The sequence below is a fragment of the Etheostoma spectabile genome, chromosome 1 (genome assembly GCF_008692095.1).
Source record: "Etheostoma spectabile isolate EspeVRDwgs_2016 chromosome 1, UIUC_Espe_1.0, whole genome shotgun sequence".
Lineage (NCBI taxonomy): Eukaryota > Metazoa > Chordata > Actinopteri > Perciformes > Percidae > Etheostoma > Etheostoma spectabile.
The window spans coordinates 9,051,597-9,077,562 of NC_045733.1; the positions used below are offsets into that span (position 1 = coordinate 9,051,597).

Consider the following 25,966-nt stretch of genomic DNA (forward strand, 5'->3'; position numbering starts at 1 on the left):
AGGGCAGGGTTTCATCACTAACCATCTTAACAGCAGACCACTGACCTCCTCAGCTCTGGTCTCCATTTTACTGTAACTGTCTGAATGATACAGTATGCTTTTACTCGTCAGTATAAATGGATATATTTCATATGTTACACACCTGTCTTTACACTCTTACACACTTTTCCTATCTCTAACATATGTTTGAAGTTATTTCCAAGCAGTCTGCTCAGATGTGGACAGAGACAAAGAGAGTAGTTGGTAAAGAAGAGTCAGAGAGATAAATGCAGACTTTTTACGACTGAACTTTCATAAATTAAGAGTTAAGGTGAATCTCTTCCTTTTGATGAGCATATGAGTAGCCCATTTGGTGAATTTCTGCAGTCTCTGAATAAGAATAATCATCTACAATAATTTTATATGTGGGTGTAAAATGAATATTTCATTACAGTAAAACATGCAACAGATCTTCTGCAAATGCATGTACTGTGGCCGCCTCTGTGACTTCATGGGCAATGCAGATTCCAGAAAATGTAATTAACTGAAATCGACATTCCAGAAAGGCCCACTGGGGATCTCACTGCCAAGCAAAGTGGCAGATCTGTGTAGCATCAGACAGTCCAAAACAGAGATGGGCACAGATTCATCTGCATTTTAGTGTTATTGTTAAATATTTGCCAATATAACAATTTTAATATATCTAATATACTGGCTGACGTGAATGAGTAGGAAAGTCAGTTTTAGCATTAAAACAAAACAGCTGTGGTTAGTTGTTGTAGGAATGTTACTGTCGGAGCCAAACATCAGTATGACCCCTTGAAATGAAAATGTTAAGAGATGTTTGCCCAGGGAGCAGCCAAAGAAGACTGCGTGGACAACAAGTACAAAATGTTCTGCTGTTTTGTTCTTGTTGATGAAACGTACAAGGGAGATATGAACTCCCCAGCACGTCCACTCATATTTATGAGGCAGTGTAAAGTCTTAGCTGGAGATATTTCATTAAGAATAAAAGAGGGGGCAGAGAGGAGAGCTGTGGGGGATGACTGATCAGGTGATAGGGATTTGGTCATCCATGGGTCAGCACCTTTTCTTGGAGCCTGCCAGAAAGCTTAAAGACTCAGACAAAAACAATGCTCAATTCTTTTCAATTCTGTTTATTCTATTCTCTACTATTGTATAGCAGCCTTTCTGTTGCCTCTTTTAAACAAACTGAAAGTAGTCTGCCTGGTGCCATCCATTTAATAATTATTAATTATTATCAAGCTGGTACTTCAGTGGGGCTGCAAAGAATAAAGGTGGTGTTTTATGGGGGGTTTTCTAGCTTTTACCAAGGACCATTATAGAAGAGCCATGTTTAGTGAGGCACCTTCAGACAATATGGCTTGGTTTCAGTGGAAGCTTCCTCAGAGCCTCTGTGACGTTGCCAGCAGATTAACTGTCCTCATATCCCTACATCCCTGGTTATTTCTCCTGCTTGTTTTCTTTTAATAAAGCTGGCTGGCCTCCTTAGTCCTGAAGCAGGTTGGCAGACAGACAAGGAGCCAAGCAGGTGGGCAGCAATATCAGGTAGAGATGGTGTGGTGGAGAAAAACTGGGCAGAGAGAGAGAAGTGTTGAGTGGGTGCTGGAAAAGGTTGAAGGAGAGGTTGCAGCACTAACAGTCAGTTGGTGCAGTCACAGCGAACATGACAGCTCTGTGACATTGTCGCTTTTAATCGTCTCTTCTCTGTGTGAGGAGCTGCATTCTTGTCAGTGAGACTGGCAAACAGACACACAATCATGCAAGTGACACACACACACACACACATACAAATAAACACTGATTTTGACTTCCTCATTTCCAAATCCCAACACTTTTAGACCATGAAGAAATATTGAAGGTGAAAACTTTCCATGGGAATTAACGGGAATATATGGGAATTAACGGGAATAAACAGGAATTAATAGGAATAAACTGGATATTCATATTGTTTTGATTGTTATAATACTGTTAGTCTATAACATGTAGCAACATCTTGCAGCATAATCTTGGTTGGAACAATCTGATTTAAAGCAAAAGGTTTTTTTTTCCTTTTTGGGGGGGGTAATACGTAACCCATTGCGTTTAACCTATATGTATTAACTGTTTAACCCTCTTGTTCTTGATAGGCTGGAAACAATAGACAGCCCTGATGGTTAGCTTAGCACGCATATAACCATAACCATAGTAAATCAAAGGCAGCATGCTCGCTACCTTCATACTGTATAGCTGAAGGTCAATGGTTTTGGCTACTATTTAGTCTACTGCAGGGCTATTGAGGCCACGACCTCAATATATATATGCCTGTCTGTTTATTACAAAACAACAAAATGTTTATATTCATATTTGTACAAGAAGAAGTTTGTACGAATTACCCAATATTTCCAGTTAATTATCTTAAAATTGCATTAATTCCCTTAATTTCCCATTAATTCCCATAATTTCCATTAATTCCCATGCAAGTTTTCAAATTGGAATGTTTCCAAAATTCCCCAGCTTAACTTTCCATGGAAAGTTTCCGTAAAGTTTCCTGAAATTTACTGAAAAATGTCCGCCCCTTTGCAATCCTAATCTCATCATTGTCATGGGCTGATGACAGCCCTCTTAGATGCGGCCGTTTAAATTCAAGTGTGCAACCTTGAATGTTGTTGCTCATGTGATTCTCTAGGGAGGCAGCTGGATGGATTGGTGACACCCCTACTGCCCCACCAAGCTTCCCCTCTCTGTGACAGCAGCTCAGTCATCATAGCAGCTGATAGTTTATCCCTAATGGTAACCAATAAATAAAGCAGCAACCAATGGAGAGAATTGATTTCCAGAAGCATGGAGAAGTGGTAGAGATTAATGCTCCGAGTCGGACCCCGCTGCAGTGCAGTATATCACTCTTTCTGAAATGTTTTGCCCTTCATCTTTTTTTCCAGCCCATCACTCTGCCTCTGACTGTAACGTCTAGAACAGAGTGCTCCCTCTTTTCTTTTTTTGAGGTTATGTTTGCCAAATCTCTTTCTTTTTCCCTTTGATCTTTTCTTGGTTTTATCTTCTCATTTTATTCGTCCATGTGCTTTGCTCACCTGGCCTGTGGTAACTTTATTTTTCTCTCTCTCTCTGTCTGTCTTTCTCATACCCAACTTTTAGTTGTTCAAGGGAAATTTACCAGACTCTAACAGACCAGCCTTAGCTTTCCTGAAATCAGTCATTTTGCTTACATTTAGTTTGAGTTTACAGATCAGAAAAGAGCTTCCATATTCAGGATATGCATCTAGAATTGTAGTAACAGTACTGTTACCACAATTGGAAAAATTATACATCACAAAAACGACATTCATTAACACTATTTACCTAAGCAGTACTGTGCATTCATCTGATCGTGTATGACATGCATGTTTAAAAGATCCCATCATATCCTGTAATCCAACCCTCTGATTCACTTACATAGTTAATCCAACTACAAAGCTACATATGGATAGGCTTGCTCCAGATTTGCATATTGTATGGCAGATGTTCTCCCCGCCATGTGTGTGTGTGTGTGTGTGTGTGTGTGTGTGTGTGTGTGTGTGTGTGTGTGTGTGTGTGTGTGTGTGTGTGTGCGTGCGTGTGTGTGTGCGTGTGTCTGCATGCGCCTGTGTGCATGCATATGTGCTGGTCAACTCTGCAGTGGGCATCCAGGTGCTTTAAGCACCAGGAGCCATAACAGACCTGAGTTTATTAATGTTGTTCATTTCCTCTCGTCTGTTCGCCTCTGGCTGCCTGGCTGCTTGACTCTCCAGTCCAACATTCCACACACTCCACTGGAATTAAGGGAGAGGCCTGTGGCAAGGCAGGGAAAGAGCTCAGGAATGTCTCTATTATCACAGGGAGGAAGGGGACAGGAGGTCAGGCCAGAGGACCTCCGCAATGTTAGGTTGACTTTAGTCAAGACTGCTGGAGTTTCCATCAAAGCTTTGATCACTACTCACAGCTCTGTCCATAGGATCATATTATCACAGAGGTGCATGCTTCTGGCCCAATCAGAACATACAGGAATCTAATTTTAGAGCTGCCGCTTTTAAATCAATATCTCCTCTCCGATCAGTGGCAGTGTCATGTAGATTATCTCACGGCCCTTACAGATGTCACACCAGGTTGGCCCTGCTCTCAGTCCACAGCGGGAGCTGCTAAGGATCACCCCACATTCACTCACTTTCATACTGCTCGTGCATGCGGAGGGACACAGACACTGGCAAAAGAATCCCTCTGGGTCAACTGTAGCTGGAATCAGACCGTGGGCAGGCATATGCACGCATGTGTGGTGAGTGAACAAGAGCGACGGTTTGATAATGTCTGACAAACACACAGCTAATCAAAAGCATTTTTTGGAAGGTTATTGTTTAGCGGAGTGGTTTTATGTTGCTGGCTTGATATATTACAGTATTTGATGTCAATATGTTTATTTCATGCTGGTCTTGTCTAAATGTTTGGTCTTCTGGAGAAAGATGAAAGGAGAGGTTCTTTGGAGGGAGATGTCCATTGCAACACTGAAGGATATTTCTTTCTTTTTTATCTTTCGCTGAACAAATGTTACAAAAGGGCAACTGTCAGTGTTCTGCATCTCTAAAGTTTGATTTTAAATTACTTCAGAATGTTGATCTTAAGGTAGTATTTTATGTGCTGACTGATTTGCATCATTTTACAGTCATCGTATCTGTGTTTTGAGGTTTAATGAGGGCAGTAAATTAGGTAAGGAGAAAGTGTAGAGCTTATTAACACTAATGAATCCAATTAAGACTCATTTCTCTACGGGAATTGAAAAGTATAAAAACTAAAATGTAATTGACAAAATAAATCCAATAAAATAAATGAAATAATAAATAAAATGTTTTTCACTTAGCATACTACAATGCATAATGTCTAGTTTTCTCACAGGTAATCCAGTCCTATAAAGCTTCTATATATAATGCCTACAGTTCAGTGATTCAGTGTGAACTTCCAATGAAGGGATTTATCTGTAAAATCCATTTATTCTCGCCCATGCAGAATGTTTTCTCACCTATATATAAATACAAAGGGGATTATTTTCATCCGTTTACTATTCCTGTTGTAGATTTGTGACAAGGCTTACCGCTGTTTTTAAGACACCTGAATATAATCATTTTCCTCAAAGTGGATTACCATACATTGTGTTCAAATGTGGTTGAATTTATGACCAAATAATAAAATGTAGGTGAAAATTAATGATTGAACTTACATAAAACTATTACAATAGCTAGGTTAGGCTTCCATCTCTCGGTCTAGGGTTAACTACTGCGATTCAGACACATTCTGGGATGAAATGCTGTCATCCTGCAGAGTCCTAGTGTGTCATACAGTCTGACCTTCCTGCGGGACTGCTGCTCTTCCACATTACACACTGACTAACAGCATGACAACAGAACTAATTACAGCCTTATAGCTGTGGTCTGCATGATGTTCCCTCAGATACCCTCTGTAATCAAAGATATGCATGTTCCATTAGTTGCATACAGAGTCTTAAAATCACTGTCAATGTGTATGTTCATATTGCTTACATAAACAGTATTGTTCACATCAATACTCTCAGTTAAAATATGAATATTAAACAAGTTAATTGTGTAAACGTTATTTTCATCGGACAACAATATTTTGCATACATTTATTTTTATAGATTCCTAGTAGCTACTTGCTAGCTACTGTGTGCACTGAGTTGATGTAAAACAGCTTCTCTCTATGGCTTTTACCATTGCCATGATACCTGTAATCATATCTGAATAAGCCAAGCTTTGTCAGCTTTGTCCTGTGTGGTTGACTTTGGCTCAGCTTAGCAGTGTATAAAACCTGTAATAGACATGACAGCAAGACCTTACTGCACTGACTGCTTGGTACACACATTAGCAGAACAGTGTGTGTTACTGTGTGTTCCCTGGTGCTGTATCCCAGCAGTGTTGCTTCCATATGCTGTTTGCCATACATGTCACATGGTAAGGCCAGTGGCACTAGTTCAACTGAGGGGGCCCCAGGTGATACAAGAGCTGTACGCAAACAGAGGCAGATAACATCTCTACACAAAGCTCTGTTCCGAGTCAGTGGTGCAGCAAAGTCAAATACAACATACCCACTCTGTATTTACATTTTTTCTTTGCCACAATGATGGGATATGATGGTCAGTATTGCCCTAATAAATCTAGTATTGGTCTGGCTATGATAGTTATAATTTTAAAGTATTTTTAAGTATAGGGTCCTATTTATTTGCATTGTCTTTATAAGAAACCTCTCCGTGCTGTAATGTAATTGTATCGTCCAAGTTTGGATCACAAGAGAGGGTAACTCATATGCTCATACATTTTTAGCACTTTGAGATAGTGCTCTGTATTTCGTTATATTAAAGTTTGAAAGATAAACAATTTGTATAATAATTTAGGGCTAAAATGATTAATTGATCAACATAGAATGCATATGCAACTATTGTGATTATCAATTAATTATTTTACTCAAGTTTCAAGCCAAAATGCCAAAAGATTTCTGGTTCCAGCTTCTCAGTTGTAAGGATATGCTGCTTTTTTGTCTTTTGTGACAGTAAACTAAATTTCTTTGGGTCTTATACTATTAATCTCGACACAATATTCAAAGAAGGAAATTTAAAATGCTTTAAACTAAAGCATTAATCAAAAAAATATATGTCATATTTATCAGAAATAATCTTAAATTGCAGCCCTAAAATTTTTGTACACATATTTCTCAGTATACTCTTCCTTTTAAACACCCTTGACCATAACCATTATATCCTTGGATTTTACTGCCTCCTTGACATTTCCTCATTCACCCTTGTGTTTCTACCAACTTTAAAATCAAACATACACCATTGCATCTCTCCGCCCGGGATGCAGGAAACGTCTGGATGTGCACATTCAGTGTCTCCTCACGTATGAGCTCACAGGAACTGTCTATATGCTGTAGAATAGGGCACTGTAAATCCCTGCCCACTGCCCAGCTCAGGCCCCAAAGTGCCCGCACTGAGAGAGGTGGCTTAGATTGGCTTTTAGGTCCGCTCTCTTTCTGCTGAGTTCATCAGGCTGGTCCTTTGACCAGGGAGCCAGCCCACTGCCTTGTGGCCCTTTCTTTCTTTTCAGGCGACAAATGTGCTAAAACAGCACTCCATAATCACTTGGCATTAAGGGCCGTTGTGTTGGGAATTAGTGGTTAGAATTGACCAGGACGTTATAAAAATGAGTCTGACAAGAGAACACCAAAGCTGATGAGTCTGGATCCTGGCACTGGACGGCTAGAGGATTAGTCAGCTAACACACTGGCTGGGGCTTCTGCAGGGTCGGGTCCCATCGCATCTCATCACCACAAGGCTTGAAGCGGCCCCTGTGGCTGCCGTGTCTCCATCCGCCTCTCTGAGTGGCTGGCTGGCTCTGGTTCCCATCTACCACCGCTTCGCCTTCCTCCGTTCTACCAAAAAAACAACAACATCACCTCCTCTTGTAGGGTCGAGGCTTCATGGGTGGAGCATATGATGCCATACTGTACACTCAGTTAGGACAGGGTGGGTTAAGGTGCAGTGGAAGGGCCTGACTTAGTTCAGAGAGGTGTTAATGTACTGTTTATGCAACGCTTTTTTTTGTAACACAGACAAAAATGATTTACTTTTAGGTTAGATTCAATACAAATTATTTAAAGGTTATTTTAGGGGTGGCTGTGGCTCAGTGGTAGAGCAGTTGCCTGCCAATCGGAAGGTTGGTGGGTCAATCCCCTGCCCTGCAGTCCCATGTCGAAGTGTCCTTGGGCAAGACACTGAACCCTGAGTTGCCCCCGGTGCTGTGCATCGGAGTGTGAATGTGTGTGCAGGTGGCACCTTGTACGGCAGCCCCGGCCACAGTGTATGAATGTGTGTGAATGGTGAATGTATCCTGTGAGATGTAAAAGCGCTTTGAGTAGTCGTTAAGACTAGAAAATATAAATACAGCACATTTAGTTACATTTAGTAATTACAGGTCAAACACATACATAAATCTACATATTTTCATTACAAATCCAGCTGCATACACTGCTGAACAGTGTCTATCTACTGAAACTCACACCGACACAAGGTTTGATAAGGTGACTGAATACACAGTAAACTGTTAAGGGCAGTTCCTTGTTGTTCAATCTACTGCATCATATTCATCATTACAAAAACTATTGAATGTAGAGAGAGCACGAAGAGTGTTTTAACTGACTGACCCTTAACTTATTTAATGTCTGATATCATCTGCTAATGCAAAGCAACTAACCACTGCTTTTGCTTTTGGAGTTAACGTAATGGATTTTGACAGAATTACAGCTGCTTTTGTCTGATGAGCACTTCTCAGCTTGAACTGCTCAACCTGCCTGTGCCTTTCCCAGGAAGCTGCTGCTCTTTCCACTCCTTTTCCCAGTAAGAGCCGTTTCATACTGTACTGTTGGAATTTAGCGGTAACAGGCAGTACCATGGGAAGAGTCACTGAGAAGGGGGGGGTGCGTAGGGGTGAGATGCATGTGCTTTTTTTTTTTACTAGAGTTGACTAGACTTGACACAACTTTGTGAAACCATATACTAAAGTTGAGCTCATTCCTTCTTTCTATTCTCTTCTCTCTGCAGACCTCTCTCGTGTTCCTTTCCTTTCATTTTCACCTTTCCTTTTCATTCCCATTATCAACTCCTGAATTTTAAATTACTCTATTTTCTCTTTCTTCTCCCAAACGGCACCTCTTTTGTCCTCTTTTCCTTTCTTCCTCCTGTAATTCCTTTACCCCCTCTCCTGATCTCTTCACTTTGCCTCTGCTTTTCTTTTCCGCTTTCTGTTTTTTTTAACATCCACTCTAATCTTCTACTATTCTTTTCTTTCTTTTATCAACTTTTTGCTCTCTTCATCCCATCCTCTCATCATGTTCACATCACTGTTAAAAATTTAGGCTACTGATCTCTGGATTGTTATTTTGTTCTGATTTTTACATCTACACCTTTGGGTTTTTAGACCTTCCCCTAAACACGTCAGTCTGCAAAATACTGAAATCTGTTTAATGATTTACAGATGTTTTATCTGTTTTATTGATGTTATGTTCAAAACCTTGCAGTTGAATATGGGATCTGTAAGACGGTGACTAGGCTGTTTTCAGTTATCTAAACCAGAATTCCGTAATGTACTACAAAGAAAAGACATCACTTTATGTGAAATGATTGAGTCTGCTATTTCTCCTACATTGTGTACTCTGTATCTTCTCTTGTGATTCCCAGCGACAATATCAGAACAAAATGTATGCAAACCTGTTTGTTCCTTTTTGGATATACTGTAGCTTTAAATTTATAATGGGGAAATTTTGGAATACTGTATGTATTTATTATCAAGAGAAAAGATTGATGTGTGTGTGAGGTTTTGTTTATCAAAATCAACCCACTCTCACAATGTACATTCTTATTATTTAAAGAGCTTGTTTTTGCTGACCTCCAGTGGTTGTTGAAACTTGTGGGCATTTACTATAGGGTGTGTCAGTACCTCGTTGGGTGTGGTAACAGTTGCAAAAAAATACACTCGACAACACCAATAAGTTATGCTGGTTGTGGTCAGAGGTAAACCTGACTTGAAAGTTTTACAGTCAGAGAGGGCAGTGAATCAATGCGTGAATCAGAATTGAGACCAAATCCGAAAAGGTCAGTTAATCTGAAACCTGCTTGAATCTGAAGTGCATTTTGAATTTTAGGTTGAGATATGTTGCCGTGCGTCTGGACCTGCAAAATAAATCTTCACTATGACGGAAGTTAATTGTGTTCCCAGAGCATGGCAGCCTTGTAAATCTTTACTCTTCCTTGAAAATCAATTGCATGCCACTTACATGTCAAATGGCATTTTAGTGCCTGCTGCTTGCTGTCGACACTAACTTAAACTGCAGCTGTTGGCTATACCAAGGTAAAATTCCGTCTCTCAATTTAAGTGGGGCAGCTTTGGAGACTTTCTGTCTATTGACTATTTATTACGCTGTAGATTCACACCATGCTTAGGCATTCACACATGTTGGCCCAGACACAGAAACATTTGCACTTGCAAAAAATGTATGCTCTAGAGAAAAAGTGTGTCCATAGTCCTTTCCCTGGTTTAATCTGACCTCTCTAGCGTACATTAGCGTACGTTAAAAACGTATGACAGTGATTTGTTTTCATTGTTTTGGCTATATTCAGCATTGGACTTAAAATTAACCAATAATCATAAAGTTAAAGAGGTGAGTTTCATCTTCCAGAGTGTTCACATTCACACTGGCTGAACAGTGTAGGACCCGAAGCATCTACGACATCCACTAGATACTAGTAGTATCAATTTTACAAAAGGCAGCATGACAGTTATCCCTTAGAAACACAAGTTTCTGAAACACACTAAAAGTAAAGGTGGCTTTAGTAGAGGCCTAGAAGAGAGTGACCAGAGAAGTTACCAAGTGTCTGCCGCAGCCTATTGGATGCACACTCCAATCATTGACCACAAAGGGTTTCCAACTAACTGTTAAACATGACTGCTTTATTTAAGTCTATTTGTTGCTTTCATTGTAATTTATTTCCTAAAATTAATGGACCTGGACCATGTATAAAAAGGGCTGAAATTCTTCCTTTTCATCTGATGTAAACATCCTCAAAGCTCAGAGTCAGGACTTTAACCCCAGTTAATTATTTCATTTACAATCCTATGTGCTTGAGTCGAGTTGCAACAATGAAAAGCTTACCGTCTCTCTATTCTGACTGCACTTTATTTCTATTTATGTCCACAACTATGGATTACAGAGCGTGGTTGTGATTGATGGTGTTTTAGAAGATAAGTTTAAGGTTTCATCAGTGAACGTGTATAGCATTGTGTTTCTGCACTGTTATTATAGCCTAAGGTGGACATTTACTGTAAGTGCTGCCAGACAGTTTAACTGCTACTTTTATTACACCCTCTCGTACTCCATCTGAGGTGCCACATAAACCTGTGAGAAGTAACAGTGTTGTGTAATTGCTGTATATTCCTATGTGGTTGGCTAAAATGTGACTGATAATGGGTCTCTGCCACCGGTGTCAGTGTTTTGTTGTCTTAGTTTTTCTGAGTTGTACCAGGTGAGGCAAAATTTTCTGCGTGAAGTTTTCAGTACATCTGTTCAGAGTCTCCTATGCCACATACTTACAGAACAGCTGAATAATGTTTTAATTTGTTGAAAATTTGAGGTCACTATAATAAAAACTGATAATAGGGAAACAGTTTTCAATTAAAAAAAACACACCAGCAGGATTGTTTATGCTCAGTGCTTTGACATTTTCTGAATGTGCTATTACTGTTTTAAAGAACACAGAAACCCTAGATTACACACTATCACTATCATTCTAGCTGTGTCAAAAACAGCGCTGAAGCCACAGAGATAGAAACTTATTTGAGACTCATTGCTATTTCCCTATAAATTAATGTATGCTTATACTGTACTCACTATTTCCCTGAATTGTTGAAATGCTTACATGTACAGTACAACTATTAAGCAGGTGGAAAATTCCCTGGGCATATTTGCAAAGTATCCACCTTGGTATATTTATATGATAAAAATCACACACACGTAAGTGCAGCCTGGGTGCAAGTTTTTTAACACATCCCAACAACAACAACAGATTTGTTTCCCCCTCTTTTTCTTTTCTCTTTTTTCTTTGTTTCCCACTTTGATTTCATGGCACTTTCCTGAAGTATTTTCTTTTGCACTGATAATTAATCTTAGAAAGTAGACCATTATCATAGAAAAAAAACATGGTTATGCATAGAGTGTGAATGTTTGGAGAACAGTCTGTACTGGCACAGCACAGACACACTGTAATAATGTTTATCTTGAACAAATAAGACAAAAAGAAACAAAATGCTGCTTGAAGTTACATTTGCATTGTGTGCTTTGCTATCACAACAATGAAGGGAAAGAGGTAGATTTGTATTTTCTGGCAAAACACACACAAACACACACACATACAAACTAGATTGAGCTAAATTCCTTGTGGATTGTACCTTGGGATTTGCGACATTTTTAATTTACAGTCCCATTCTGGAGCAAACAATGGGATTGTCACGTGGATGAGAAGCATGACGTAATGGCTAGTTTTTCCCTCACAAGATTTACACAGTATATTGACTGTTGAAGGGTGTGGGCCTCACACTACACAACAAATAGAGATTAAATATTCAGGTTTTTTTCAATAGAGGAATAATGACAAATAATTACAAACGTTGGAAAATTATGGAATTTTAAGTAGGCCTGATAGTGCTCTGCAACTTGGACCATTCCTTGTTAGGCTACTTGAGATACCGCTGAGAAGCAGAGTGGAGTCAACCAGGTTTACTGCAGTCTCTAATCTCTGTCTAAAAAAGGGTCAGCAATCCTTGTGTGTTAAGAAGAGAAAGTGCTAGAGAGAGTCAGAGAAAGAGGAGAATTAGAGATTTGTTTGGTTGGTTGATTGCAAGCTGCCTCTTGGAGTTAATGTCTTCAGAATATTAAAAGTAGCATGTTTCCACTATCCTGAATACCCTCCATGGTAAATTTAGTACTCCAAAAGCTTTTTTCTTCTTCACAAGAATTAAGTGCCTCTCTAAATAACAGCACATCAGACCATTCCTACACAAGCCATTTTTTTCTTCTGTGGTTGTGACTGAATTAGGGAAGAAATAACTGACATTATCAGGATTATCAACTCCAAAAATAAGAAACTGCATTTACCTGTGTGAGATACTTTATATTTTCATGCAACTTTTTGCAAAGTGCCATTCTTTGAGTGCTCCTTGGAAGTATATATTCTGCCATTTCTCTTTTTAGGTCATTCAAGCATGCCAGCGAGTGTGTGTGTAGTCAGTGAAACATGATGAAAGAAAAGACTGGAATATCTCAACAACTGTTAAATGGGTTGCCATGAAATTATTTTGACAATCATGGTTCGCAAATGATCAATCCCACTGATTTTGGTAATCCCTGACTTTACCTCTTGCGCCACCATGAGTTTCACAAATTTGTTTTTGAAATGTCTCAACAACTATTTAATATAGGATGGATGAATTGTGAGGACTTTGAAGATCTCCTGACCTTTCTATTAGCGCCATCATCAAGTCAAAATACCTTACTAGTTTGTGTGAAACTCTAATTGGCAAACATTGCTAAACTAAAATTGTGATCATGGTATACATTATACATGCTTAATTGTGAGCATATTAGGATGCTGATGTTAGCATTAAGTTTAAAGCACTGCAGCCTGAGTACAGCCCTATTGTGTCGTTAGCATGACTGCAGACTCTTAGGGCCCTATCTTGCACCAGGAGCAGCGCAGCTCAAAGCCCGACCCAAAGCCTGACACAAGTGTCTTTGCTAGTTTAAGACCGACACAATTGTCAATTTCCCGTCCAGTGCCCACATGGTTTAAATAGCAAATGCACCTGCGCCCATCTGTGAGCCCATGGGCATGCTGGTCTTACAGGGAGGTGTGTACAGGTGCATTCTTGCTGAATTGCTATCTTGAGGCAGCGGGAAGTAATCGCGCCATTGACCAACAAAAACCTTGTATAAAGTCAATAGTGCAGCATTTCATTGTTATTTTAACAGCGCATTAGTAAAATGTGCCTAGGCTCGTGCACAGCGCGTGCACACTATTCTTGTTAAACATACACAGAAGCGCAGCAGCACACACACATGCAACAGATCCGCCATCATAATAGCATTGCGCCAAGGTACAAACGCGCCTGGCCTTTAAAGGGAATGGGAGATGACACTGATTGGTTTATTGCATGATACGCCCCAAAACACATCTATGAATTAATAAAGACTCTATTTACAACCCTTTTGAACTGTGCACCCGGTGCATTGACCCTTTGTTCCGCCATCAAACTAGCAAAAGTGGATTTGGACATGCCGAAAATGCACCTGTGCCATGCGCGTCACGCCAAGCACTTAGATCGTTAAAATATAGCCCCTTGTCTTGTTTTTTTAAACCCATGTTTTTTAATTCATCAAAACAGTATGTTGACCATGCGAAAAAGGGGGTGATTGATGAATCCCTTGTGCTGTTTTTAAATATTGAAGAGATGGACTGCATAATTAGAAACAGTCGACATGGTTTAGTGGAAGATCAGGTTTAGAGGCTCTCCCTGATAGAATGGCGACCTGAGTTATTATTATAAGGATATACGTGTGTACACTGTGTGCGTCTTGTGGAAACCCTTTCTGCAGCGGTCAGGGAGAGTGTTTGTACAGTTGATATTTAAGCTCACATGGTGAAGGTAAAATGTAGGTTAAAAGGTTAGGGCAGTATTTATGGTATTGTTGGAATGTTTTTTTTAGCTTTTCTATTTAACGTTTATTGTGGAATATACTTTCATGTTTTTAATCTACGGTTGTATTTAAAGGGTATTTATTTCCCTGATTTTACAAATGAATAAATTGAACCTTGAACATAGAACCATGCTTATCACATCTCAAAACCAGATTTGTGTTTACTATTTACAATAGCCTTAACAATATTGACCTGGAAGGCAGGGGTTGAATTTGAGAGATGCCTCTTAGTCCCGTCATATGATACTAATCTGGTCACAAACAGTTGACCTCATAAGAAGAGACATGTGTATACCTTTCATTAGCCTGTTACACCACAACCCTTCCATTTGCGGCTTTTACTGAATGGATTAATTTTCTATAAACTGAAGTTCCTAAAAATAAAATCATGGTGAAAATTATATTTAAATATGGAGTCCTTAAGATTTGAGTTAGGTTGTTTCTAACTTTGGTGGTAAGATGTACTTGCAGGCGGGCCTCTGGTACATCTTCTCCCAGAATTCCTTTCGAAAACGAACAGTGTCAACTATGACGTTGGTAGTTTGGCAGCTCTCACCTGCACGATTCCTTCCATGCTCCAGTCCACACTGATAGAAGTGTAGTCTAAGATGAGTTACTACGTCCATGAAGATGAGACCCGTGGAGATAATAGAGGCAGCGCATAACTAACCTGGCTTATCATGGTAACATGGTCAACAGTGCTAACGCAGCTAGCGGGATTACTCACCAAAGGTGTCGGGGAGGCGCACTGTTTTCCCCTCCCTGACACCTTCGGTGAGTAATCCCTCTAGCTGCATTAGCACTTTTGATTGCGGGCATAGGCTATAACCAATGTGACACAATCACCCTCCTAGCCACTGAGGTAGAATGTGAAATAACCCAATCAGTTTAGATGAAGTGGAGGCAGAGGAAGAGCGGTTAGCATGCAACGCCTTTCCCTTATTTGCCTTACCCCGGGGAGGAAAGGGCTAAATGTTCCCTTCAACCTGAGTGCGACGCCTCTATTGCTAACATTATTAACTGACACAACATGTCTAACCGTGCTTATATCTTAACCCACCTAAGCCTTAGAATGTATAGGGAAGTAAAACTCTTGAGGCCATACAAAATGTACACCCTTTACTGATGAAGTATGGGGGTTATTGATGGCGCTGCCTTCTTCGTAGCGGCATGAGCAGGCCCAAAGCCAGAGGTGGGACTGGGTGAGCAGGACCGGGATGGCAAGTGACAGTGGTGGTCCTATCCCCGAAGCTCTCTGTGGGCTAACAGTGTTGCCGAACCCGCTGACGGCACCCGGACTGCTGCTGCTGTGGTGGGCAGATATGAGAGCCAAGCTGCTCTGAAGCCTTACGGGTGGCCTCCAGCCTGGATTTCCTGAATGTTCATCCCGAAAAGCTACTCTGTGGAGAGTGGTTGGTTCATCATAGGGAGGACAGACCGAGCCAGAGGTGTCTGTGTCCCACCTGAGCTGCACACATAGACCGGTCCCAGCTGAGGGTAAGGGTTAACATCTGATCTCAGCCAGCATCAGCTCGGACCTCTTGTGGGTGTGGGAGTTTAGTTTTTTGTTCATTTAGTTTTTGGACTCAAAGTGGAATGATCTTCTTTCTCTGTCAGTTGGTCCGCCTTTGTGAGTCAGCGGTAATGAAATGTAAGCGCCTGATTAACATACTGTACAGTGTCTTTGCATCTTTCCGTATCGGAAGTTCCCAATTTCCGAGTACAATGAAACACGGCATAATTGGCATTGACAAGCTCCACCCGGGATGACGGGGAGACCAACCTGTGCTCACTGGTGTACAAGTGTCACTAGCTGTGCAATGCACTTGAATTTAGAGAAGGCAAGTCACCCCAGACACTCAAATTGTATTACTTGGCAAAGCAGCAAATGGAAGCACTTTCATCAGTGGGTCAAATACTCAATCACCATTGTTTTAACTCACTCTTTGATAGATAGGAACTTAACAGACAATTAACTAGATGAAATCTTATGGACTACAACTTTAAAAAAATACATATATACATATTACCTCCAGATGGACGGCTTCTCAGTGTAACCATAGTTGGCCCGGTCTTCTTGTGACAAGCATTGATTAAGACCATTATATGTCTGCAGAAGGTTTCTATTAGTGTGTAAAAACAAAGAGGCTTTGCTGGACCTGCAGGGCAGCCATGAGTCAACAGGGCACAGGAAGGATCAGACGGCCTCTCACAGACACCTAACGCAGGACAGATGAAAATAGGGAAACAACATCTGCTTGAGAACTTTCACCAATGCAAAATGAATGGTTATCATCAAACTTCTCACATTTTTCTTTATTTATCATTATGTATTGTAGTTGAGTGTTTGCTTACGTAAATGCATCTATGCGCATCAACAGCCAGCTTTACATTTTTCAGGTGTGCACATTATGCTGTTTTACTCTACATTAGCCTTTTGGCTGCAGGAGAAGCTGGGTTGACTGAACCTTGTGATGCGCTCCAACCAAATGTTGGCCTGCATGTTCGCCTTTGTTGTTTTTCATGTGCCTGCTCTTCCATGAGCGCACCTGAGCTTTGAAGCTGCCCTAAAGAGCTGTGTCTCTGTGCTGTTTGTTTGTGTGTGTGTGTGTGTGTGTGTGTGTGTGTGTGTGTGTGTGTGTGTGTGTGTGTGTGTGTGTGTGTGTGTGTGTGTGTATGTGTGTGTGTGCGTGTGTTTGTGAGAGAGAGAGAGAGAGAGAGCATGGATGGAAGCTTAGGACAAAGATAGCTTTGATCACTTTGAAGTGTTACTAATGTCTTGCTCCTCTCTGCCAGAACATCTGAGGTATCACAAGTGTGGATGCAAGCGAGAGGCAAACAGCAGAGGAAAAGCTTCTGTTTATTGTCCTTTTTCAGGGTGATTAGCTGAAGTTTGATTATTTTTTATTGTTAGTTGACACCCGGGTGAGCATGTTAAACATCCTGCTGTCCGCACTGATCGATCCTGACAGGCGTTTGAGGAGCTTCAGAAGAAGTGAGCGACTTGCATCAATACTAGTACGTATCATCCTTGTCTGTTTTTGATACGCATGTTTTTAGAAGATTTTGGTGAACCTTGTGTTGAAAACTGTAGAGTGACGCTGAGATTGAATAGGGGCTGATGGCACAGTAGCGTAAACCAATCCCCTTGCCAATGTCCCCAGAGTTAATAATAGAGCTAGTTTGAGCTAACTTGGCTATTGCTTGCCTTGACATTATAGACTGTATATGATTATTATATATACACTATATTTTACTTTTTTATGTCTATGCCCGCCACCTTAGCCAAACTAATTAAAAATAGAAATATAGAGCCAACTAACGTCAACCAAATAAAGGAAAATAGATGTAACGTATCTACATTTCTCTTATCCTGTCTGTTGCTGGGATATGAGCGATGCTTTTGAAATGACAGTAACGTTACCGATGTACCCTAAATAAATATTTGTGCTGCCTTAGCTAACAGTCTGACTAATCCATAACAAAGGTTAAAAGGTAACAACTTTAGAGCAAACTAAAACTAAACGCATTACCTTTGGCATGTTTAATAATAATAATATGTTTAATTTAATTTCTGGAAATTACACCGGATGTCCCTCATTTTGGCCCGAATGTCTGTCACCTTCCGCTTTCTTAGTGCTGGCATTCTTAACTCCGGTCGAATTTTTGGGGACTATGGTTAACTGCTCTTCAGATCTCTGCATGGTAAATCAAGACTAGACTCGACTAGACTATCTGTCCAATCTGAGTTTTCTGTTGCACGTATTAACGTTCCACCAAAACAAGCTCCTTCTTGAGGCTATTTTGTAGAGGCATCGTTGCTCTGTGATGCTAAGCACTGCCCAAGATGATTGTGATTAGTTTAAAGAAATGCCAATAAACCAGAGCAAGTTTTTTTCCCATTCCAGAATGCTGTGTGGACATGCCTGCCCCTCCTCCGCAGCGCCGTTGAGGAAGGTCTGGCAATACGAAGTAAATACTAGAACGGGATCACACATTCCATCATATAACTTCATGTTGCGGAACATTAACCAGGCATATGTATGGCATATCGTTATTTATTAATTACCATAAGGCGACTTTAAATAAATAAAAAGTGATCACACAAAAAAGGCTACTTTAAATACGTTAAACGATTTGTGGCTTTAAAACAGTAGCGAAATTAACAATAGCTGTTAGCTTAGGTAAGCTCTAATATTAAATTTGAGTACATCGGCAAGGACATTACGGTTTGTCACTGAGAGTTGCCTTAACTTGCTTACCACTTCCACCTGCCGTTGAACGGTGTGGCGGTGGAACACAAGCATCATGCCACTCCTGTGATCGTGGATTGGCTTCTGCCTCTGTTCCATAGTGGCATGCCATCAGCCACCTTTCGATATTGGCACTACTGAAACTGTATGTCAAAGTCGATGTCTTCTTCAAACATACTTTAAAAATAAGTATGTCTTTCCCTGTCTTATGTATAGCTGCAGGTTTTAAAATGGTTAATCTGTCTTGTTCCTCTTTTTGACGTAACCTGGCCTTTCTGGAGGTCATCCTCTGCTTGCAAACCTCAAGACATGTCTGCTACTTCTGACTGGCAGTGTTTAACCTTGTAGGATTGTCTGGTGAGAGTAACCCCTTAGACCACCTACACTGTCGTAAAGCCCTCCTCCACAGTTGAGCGAGAAAGACACAGGAAGTAATCATTGGAGGAGCTAGATTGAGGGAACGTGATAGCTCAGTTTGTTTGGAAAAGTTAGGGTGTGTGTGTTTGTATGCTCACAATCTCATGTACTGTAACCGTGGACACTGAAAAACTTTCATAATGTCATGCTGCTTCATTATTTTGTGTTTCTCCTGTGGCCCACTTTTAACATAGCATATATTGTTTTCTTGAAACAGAAGTAAACTGTGAAACAATACAAGCTGAGATTGTTGCATCCTGTTTGTGGGGTCTGAATGGCTTTAGTGGTTTCCTGTGAGGTGACTTTAATATTCTTTTTTTTCTGAGGTGACTTATAAGCCGCAAACACTGCCAATGTCTCTACTGATAAATGTTTTCAAATAAGGACTGACTAAGATTTATTTTATGGACTCCTTTTGTGATCTACCAAACGACCCACACAAACACAGAGAAGGGAAATCGTTTAGGTAATTTCTTTCTAAATATTCTGCTTTTTTGTTCTGAGGGCAGGCTTCGTGTAGTAGCCTGTTTTCCTGTTTTACACGGATTTGCATTGAGCAGCATTTTGTACAGAATACAGGCTGTGGTTTTCCCCACAAACTTGAGATTTAAAGGCTACTGTTTTCCTTGTGTAACATACCAACACAACATACACCATCATCACACAGTGAAAGTGAGCATTCAGCATCAGCAGGGACAGCGGCGTCGCTTCTCCTTATTGTATCCCGGACTGTTTATTCCATGGGATAGCAGGGGTGGCCATTTTTTAGGCGGGATAAAAAAATAGACACCGGATACACAGGAAGTAAGCAGACAATAAAGTAATTACATATTATTCACGTCTTGCATAACAAAAGAAACGTTATTATGGGAGATTTTTCGGGGTAAATGGGCAATGCCCCCGTTTTCCCAGAGTATTGCACCCCTCTGTGCAGGCAATGGTCCGCTCCGGCCATACGCGACACGGCCGTTGCACACAGAGCCGAGAGCAGGGAGAGGTTTACTCAGCCTGCCATTACAACACACCGTCCGAGTGATGCCTACTCTTCCCAACTTTTCATCTTGAGATTAGCGACAAAACGTCAACGCAAGGTGGTCTTATTTCTTTATTTTTTCAACCCCAGTTTCTTCCATGACTCGATACCTAACTGGACTAACGTTAGCGTTTCAAGCAACGAAGATAAGATAATGAACTTTGGACTTTCCACACGGCTTTTCGTGTTCCCCGTCGTCCTGGATAAAATAAAATAACAACGTAGCCCGGCGTGGCGGCAGCTGGGCGAAAATACAACTGGAAGGGAAATACCAAGTGATTATCAAACAAAGGCACAAACAAGTTTTTATCTTGCCACTTTTGAAGCGGAATAGGAGTGCACAATGTCCTCTAAAGCTTTAAATAAGGTGGGTAACCTGGCTAGATAGCGAAGTGTTTATGATAACGTAACCTAATGGTGTGTGTAGCTAATGTCTGTGATAAACTGAAAAGCTAACACTGGCTAAAATAAGAACAGTGGCAGTTGTGCTGTGGTTGTGTTATGTTAGCTATATAACTTTGTAGACTTAGTAGTAATATAGAATGCCCAACTGTGGTGGTGTGTGTGTGTGTGTGTGGTGTGTGTGTGTGTGTGTGTGTGTGTGTGTGTGTGTGTGTGTGTGTGTGTGTGTGTGTGTGTGTGTGTGTGTGTGTGTGTGTGTGTGTGAGCTAATGTGAGAGAGCGTTTGAGTGTGTATAGCTTAGGAGTTATTATGACATCTAGCTAGCTACAAACACTATTAACATAACTTAACGGTAACGTTAGCCTACAATTAGCCATGCTGTTTCTAATGTAACGTTACTAAGTCAGAAATATTCGGAATTAAACTTACTCTTACTGTTATTAAGCCGTCCCATAAAAGTCACACAGCTGTGTTCATAGTAGGTCTCAGCTCAGCTAGCTACCTGTTGATATCTAAAGTCCCAGTCTTTATAGTTTATATTAGTAAGGATTAGGAAATCTCCGTGGATCTAAAACAAACTGAGCCTCTAAAGCATAACTTTTGTCAGTGCAAGATCACCTTTTTACACGTCAGAGTTTCCAAAAGAGAGCAGACCAAAAACTACATTTGTTCGAATTTTCCGTATGAGAGCCCATTTTGAGAATATTTTTATGATTTATTTATGTTATGATTTTTGTAGGTTGTGTTTTATGAAAAAATTGTTTAGTAATGGGATGGTAACAGTCAGAGCGAAAGAGCAACCTGTTACCCAAAGTGTGATTTTAGCCTAATGATGTCAAGGTGGCTAAATTAATTTACACTAAAGTTTGTGTTATTTATAAAGTATAAACCATATATAATTTTTGGGCACCGCTATTCCCTCATTTATCAAGTCCCAGTTAAAGGTGCCTGAAGCCCATTTTGAAGAATCTCTAGCTTACTATATGTTGTTTTCACCTGCACCACTGTATCAGCTATGTGTAATTGCTGTCCATCATCAAAAACAGCTGGATGACCTGTAAAGTCTGGCATATTTTCTAGATTTATATAGGCTAATATATAGATTATAAGTCGTCAATGAAGTAAACATTCCTGCAGAATTAGTTTAAAGAAACAGATATATGGACCTCTTATTTACCATGATTCACAAATCTTTTGAAAACAAAATATGAATTTAGGTATTAAAAAAAAGGTGTGGTAAATATAGTTTAAGCACATCCATCCTCAAATTAGACCTAAATATGTTCACACAGTGTATTCAATAGTCATTTTTTATTAAAGGATTACTTTTAAGTATAATAAAGTATACATTACATTATTTTTCACGGTTAGACAAGTGAGGAATGTGCTGTGTTTGTCTAACATGGTGGTGATAGTCAGGTTTGGTCGGTTGTTCCAGTCAGACGAAACAGGCTCTGTCATGTCAGCTGGTGATGTTATGCTGTAGATGACCTTGGTCACACCTTTTGACATTAAAATTACAGCTGTACTATGCTTTCAGTTGGTTATGAGGTAAAAGAGTTTGCTGTGCCCATTAGTAATTTCAGTGTTACCTCCTCAGTTTCGTATTATTCTTTGAATTCTTTGTAAAGGTGTTCTATTACAACAGGTAGGACGAGGTGTAAACGTAAAACTATATATGCTATAATTGATAAGAGCCTGAACAGAAAGACCAACAAACAAGTGCAAAAAATGATCTTTATGAAGACCACCCTTTGAGTTAGCATGATCACTATCTCCAGACTACACTTCATGTTGCTGCTTCAGACTAAGCGTTTTCTTGCACTGTATTAGTGAAACATTTTAAATAAGTAGCAAGAAGTGTTAGGTTTGCATTAATAGTAGATTAGCTCCAATAACACTAAAATGCTTCACATGCAACACATCAGGCTGCTCTCAGTTGAATGAAAGTCAAAACAGCAATGTAGGAGGGGAAGACGTCACGTTGCCTGGTTGTGCTTGGAAGTCTATCCCAGAATGTATGTGTGGTGTGGTGGACTCAGACGTTACGGTGCCGTGGAGATAGGTCTGGCACTGCGAGACTATTGTTCAGGTGATGAATTGATTTCCCTTTCAAATAGCTCAGCATTTTCTAATGATAGGAAATCTATATGTCAATTATAGCCAACTTTGCATACACATGCGGTACATGTTGTTAAATGTCCTGTCCATTCCAAGCTAACCTCTGCTCCACTTGCCTGTATATTTTCATAAAGTGTTTCTTTCATCAATTTTTCCAAAAAGCCGAAGCTTGAAATGAGAATTCATGTTGATAATATAAGCGAACCTAATATTGTTAGAGCTGGGCCATATTGTCTGCCATTGGAATCAAAACTTTGTAATACAGCTTTGTTATCGTTTTACAAAGTGTTGATGCCAAAATGAATGATTCCACGAAATTACTACAGTTAAAGTATTTAACAAGATATATCCGTGAGTATTTTGTTAGCATTCAATAACTACAGCACCAATAAGGTTTTCATGGGTTCGTTTTATGGTTTCAATAAACAAAAATCCTGAAATATCTCAATATTGGAAGATACTTGTCTAGGGTTTTTTAATTGAAATTCCATCTTGACCAACCCTTAAAGCCTCGTAGAGCTGTTTCTTCTTCAACACACAAGACCTAGACCCTTAATTGTATTTAGTGCTCACTGCACTGATTAGCTCACTGTGGAAAGACAATAGTCACATTAGGCCTCTAAAGCTGCTCCTAGTACGACAGGAAACGGATTCACCATGCATTGTTAGAAATAATCTGTGAGGTGAGTGTGACTTGCCTGCCACTGTGTATCACGGTTCATCACTCCTTAACCATAAATGAACTCCCACCTGATGGTAAACTGCCATAACATCAGTATTAGTCACATAACACGTAATGTTACAGTTAATGATTAACAGTGATACAATGTTGCAGTGCTGTTTTTCAGGAAAAGAGTAACATGTAGGTGTGTTGACTTCATTTCTCAGAGGTCAGTAATGCTATTATTGTACAATAGTGTGTCAGTAGGTTAGGATAATGTGTCAGTTAATATTTAACATTCACTCAATTGTGACAACTTTGGCAAAATACAATTAAGGTGAACAGAAAGAAGGGTTCCCACGTATCCTGGAAAAAAAGTTGACCAATTTTCCAGTTTTGGCAAACACATGGAAAATGAGAGGAAAAAGTTAAAACAATGACATCTGAAAGGGCTAAGTTATGTTCAGGATGGTAGTTTATGGACAAGAAAGGCTGTTATGTTGTGGAAACCCTGTGAACACTCCCCCAAGTCACGTCACATGCAGAACATGCAGGTTGGATGGAATTACAATTTAAGTGTCTGAATCTCAGAAAAATGTAAGTCACAGTGTTCTTAAAATGTAAATGTTAGTTGCTGCTGGGTGGCAACTGTAGTAGTTTCTGTTATTATACTATTTGACCAATTTCTCACAATGTTTAAGCACACGAGAGATGATTTTATAGATAAGTTATAGCCATAGACTGCACATCTGTTAAGTCACACTTCCACAGAGAGGAACATATTAGTGTATGGCGTTATCTGTGATCACTGGAAACGTCCTGGAAAATAATAATATTAGTAACTTGAATTTTAATAGAGCTTTTCACGAACTCAAAGAACTTAAAAAAATTATACCTAGATAAGGATGGGAACCCTGAAAAAAGCGCGCTGTCTAACTTAATCTAAGTTAAGTTGAAGCTGCCTTTCAGTTTCATGTTGTGACAGACCTACACTACAAAATAACAGTTTGCAGTAATTGCTGTTTTTGTAAAGATGGGAATGGAAAGATGTTTCGGCTGTTTGGTGCTTAATGTCCTGTTCTGGCACCAAGGAGAGAGGAAAGGAAAGTGTTTTCAAAGCTGGGAGAAAAAGACACTGAGAAGACAATCAGGCTGTGCTGGTCAGATGACAGGATGACACACAAGCAGTAGAATAACAATCAGTTCAATCTGATTACAATTTTCTTTGACCCCTATTTAAAGACAGAATAATAAGATAAGGACATCTTTACCATTCATATTTTTAATTCTGTCATTTAAGTCTTTAAAAATAGTTTTTTGAAATGAGTCATTTAAATGATATACTATATTTATATAATTAAATCTTCACTACAGTAAATGCTGGTCTAATTCTACTTTGTGTTTGGCCTTCAACCATTTCTTTTAACTTTTGTGAATGCAGCAACAAAAAAAAAGAAACATAATTTGGAGCCTCAGCAGTCCCTCTAGGCTTTAGACTTGTGTTTTGAGAAGACTGACTGAAATAAGTGGAAAATGCATTTGGGTGAAGGAGGTTGTATTAATTAGAGTTGCACAGCGGGCCAAGAACAACCTCTATTTTGCTTTGATGATTACACATCCCCATTTACATCGATGAAGGAGGGAAATGTAATTAGAGCATCCAAGGGCTAGGGAGAGGAAAAGAGTCTTGGTGGTGTTTTTGTTCTGTGTCCTAGGCTCCCCGTCCTTTATGGAGAATTGGGGCTGATGTGGCAGTGATTAACAGGATGGAACAGCTAATTTCTGGCATTTGTGACGAGGACTTTCACCATCAGATTATAAAGCATTTATCCAATCTTCTGTTGATACACTCTACAAAGGCTTCACATGCCTACATTTTACCACATTAAATTAAAAATCTTATAAATTCTTCATACAAAATGTTCATGCGTGCAATGTGAGGTAAATGTAGGGTCATTGATATTGAATGTCACAGGTAAACTGGGTTGAAATTATCACAGGAACACTTGGTCACAATCAAGAACAGCACATGGCAAGGGCGATCAGTGCAGTCTGGTCACACAACAGTAGCTACTGCCCAACAGTAAAGTCCAAAACAATAATGTTGTCTTCACACTAGAGTGCGGATCGGGCCGGATTTTTCTGTCCGAGCCCGGCCCGCGTCCGACAGAGCAGTAACCGAACCCGACCCGAGCCCGACAGGCATTAAGATATTTATGTCCGAGCCCGACCCTAGCCCGACACAGTTAAAATCGCATTTGTTTCTCATACTAATGACACATGTACGTTTGTTTGTGTGGAAAGCCCGCTTAAGCAATTGTAGGAAGGCATTCGGAAATGTCAACAGATGAGCGCATCAATGCACACGGGGCAACAAGTGCCATTACCTACGTAATAAGCTGTTTTAAATTCAAAATGTTCAATGCCTTATCGCGCTGATGTGACCGAGCCCGACCCAAACCCGAGCATCCTTTCTAAAAATCTGTTCAAACCCGGCCCGGCCCGTAGGGTACCGTCGGGTCCCGTCGGGTCCCGTCGGGCTCGGGTCGGGTATCCATCCTCTACTTCACACCCAGGCAAAACAAATATTTTCATAGCGTTACTTGCGTCATTTTGATCTCAGGATAATTGTGTTTACTCATGTTACCAGCATCACTTGCGCCTGTAAAGAGCTATAGGCACCAAGGTAGTAGCTGCTTCCAGCACTATTTGAAGTACAGATTTTGATGTGATATAATTGCAATGTATGGATGAAAAGT

General features: G+C 40.1%; 1 protein-coding gene across 21 annotated transcripts in view; it reads left to right on the top strand.

The window, feature by feature from the left end:
• The window catches only part of tjp1a (tight junction protein 1a), a 104,420-nt gene that overhangs the window by 29,689 nt on the left and 48,765 nt on the right, over positions 1 to 25,966 (top strand). For 13 of the 21 annotated variants that reach the window (XM_032507388.1, XM_032507546.1, XM_032507759.1 and 10 more), the window contains exon 3: positions 4,139 to 4,288. The exons of 6 other annotated variants lie outside the window; for them this stretch is intronic. In XM_032507388.1, coding sequence (XP_032363279.1) covers positions 4,139 to 4,288 — 150 coding nt within the window. Of the gene's footprint in view, positions 1 to 4,138; positions 4,289 to 17,235; positions 17,338 to 19,971; positions 20,390 to 25,966 lie in introns of those variants that run through there. 2 more of the 21 variants (XM_032507819.1, XM_032507845.1) reach the window with 2 other exon arrangements.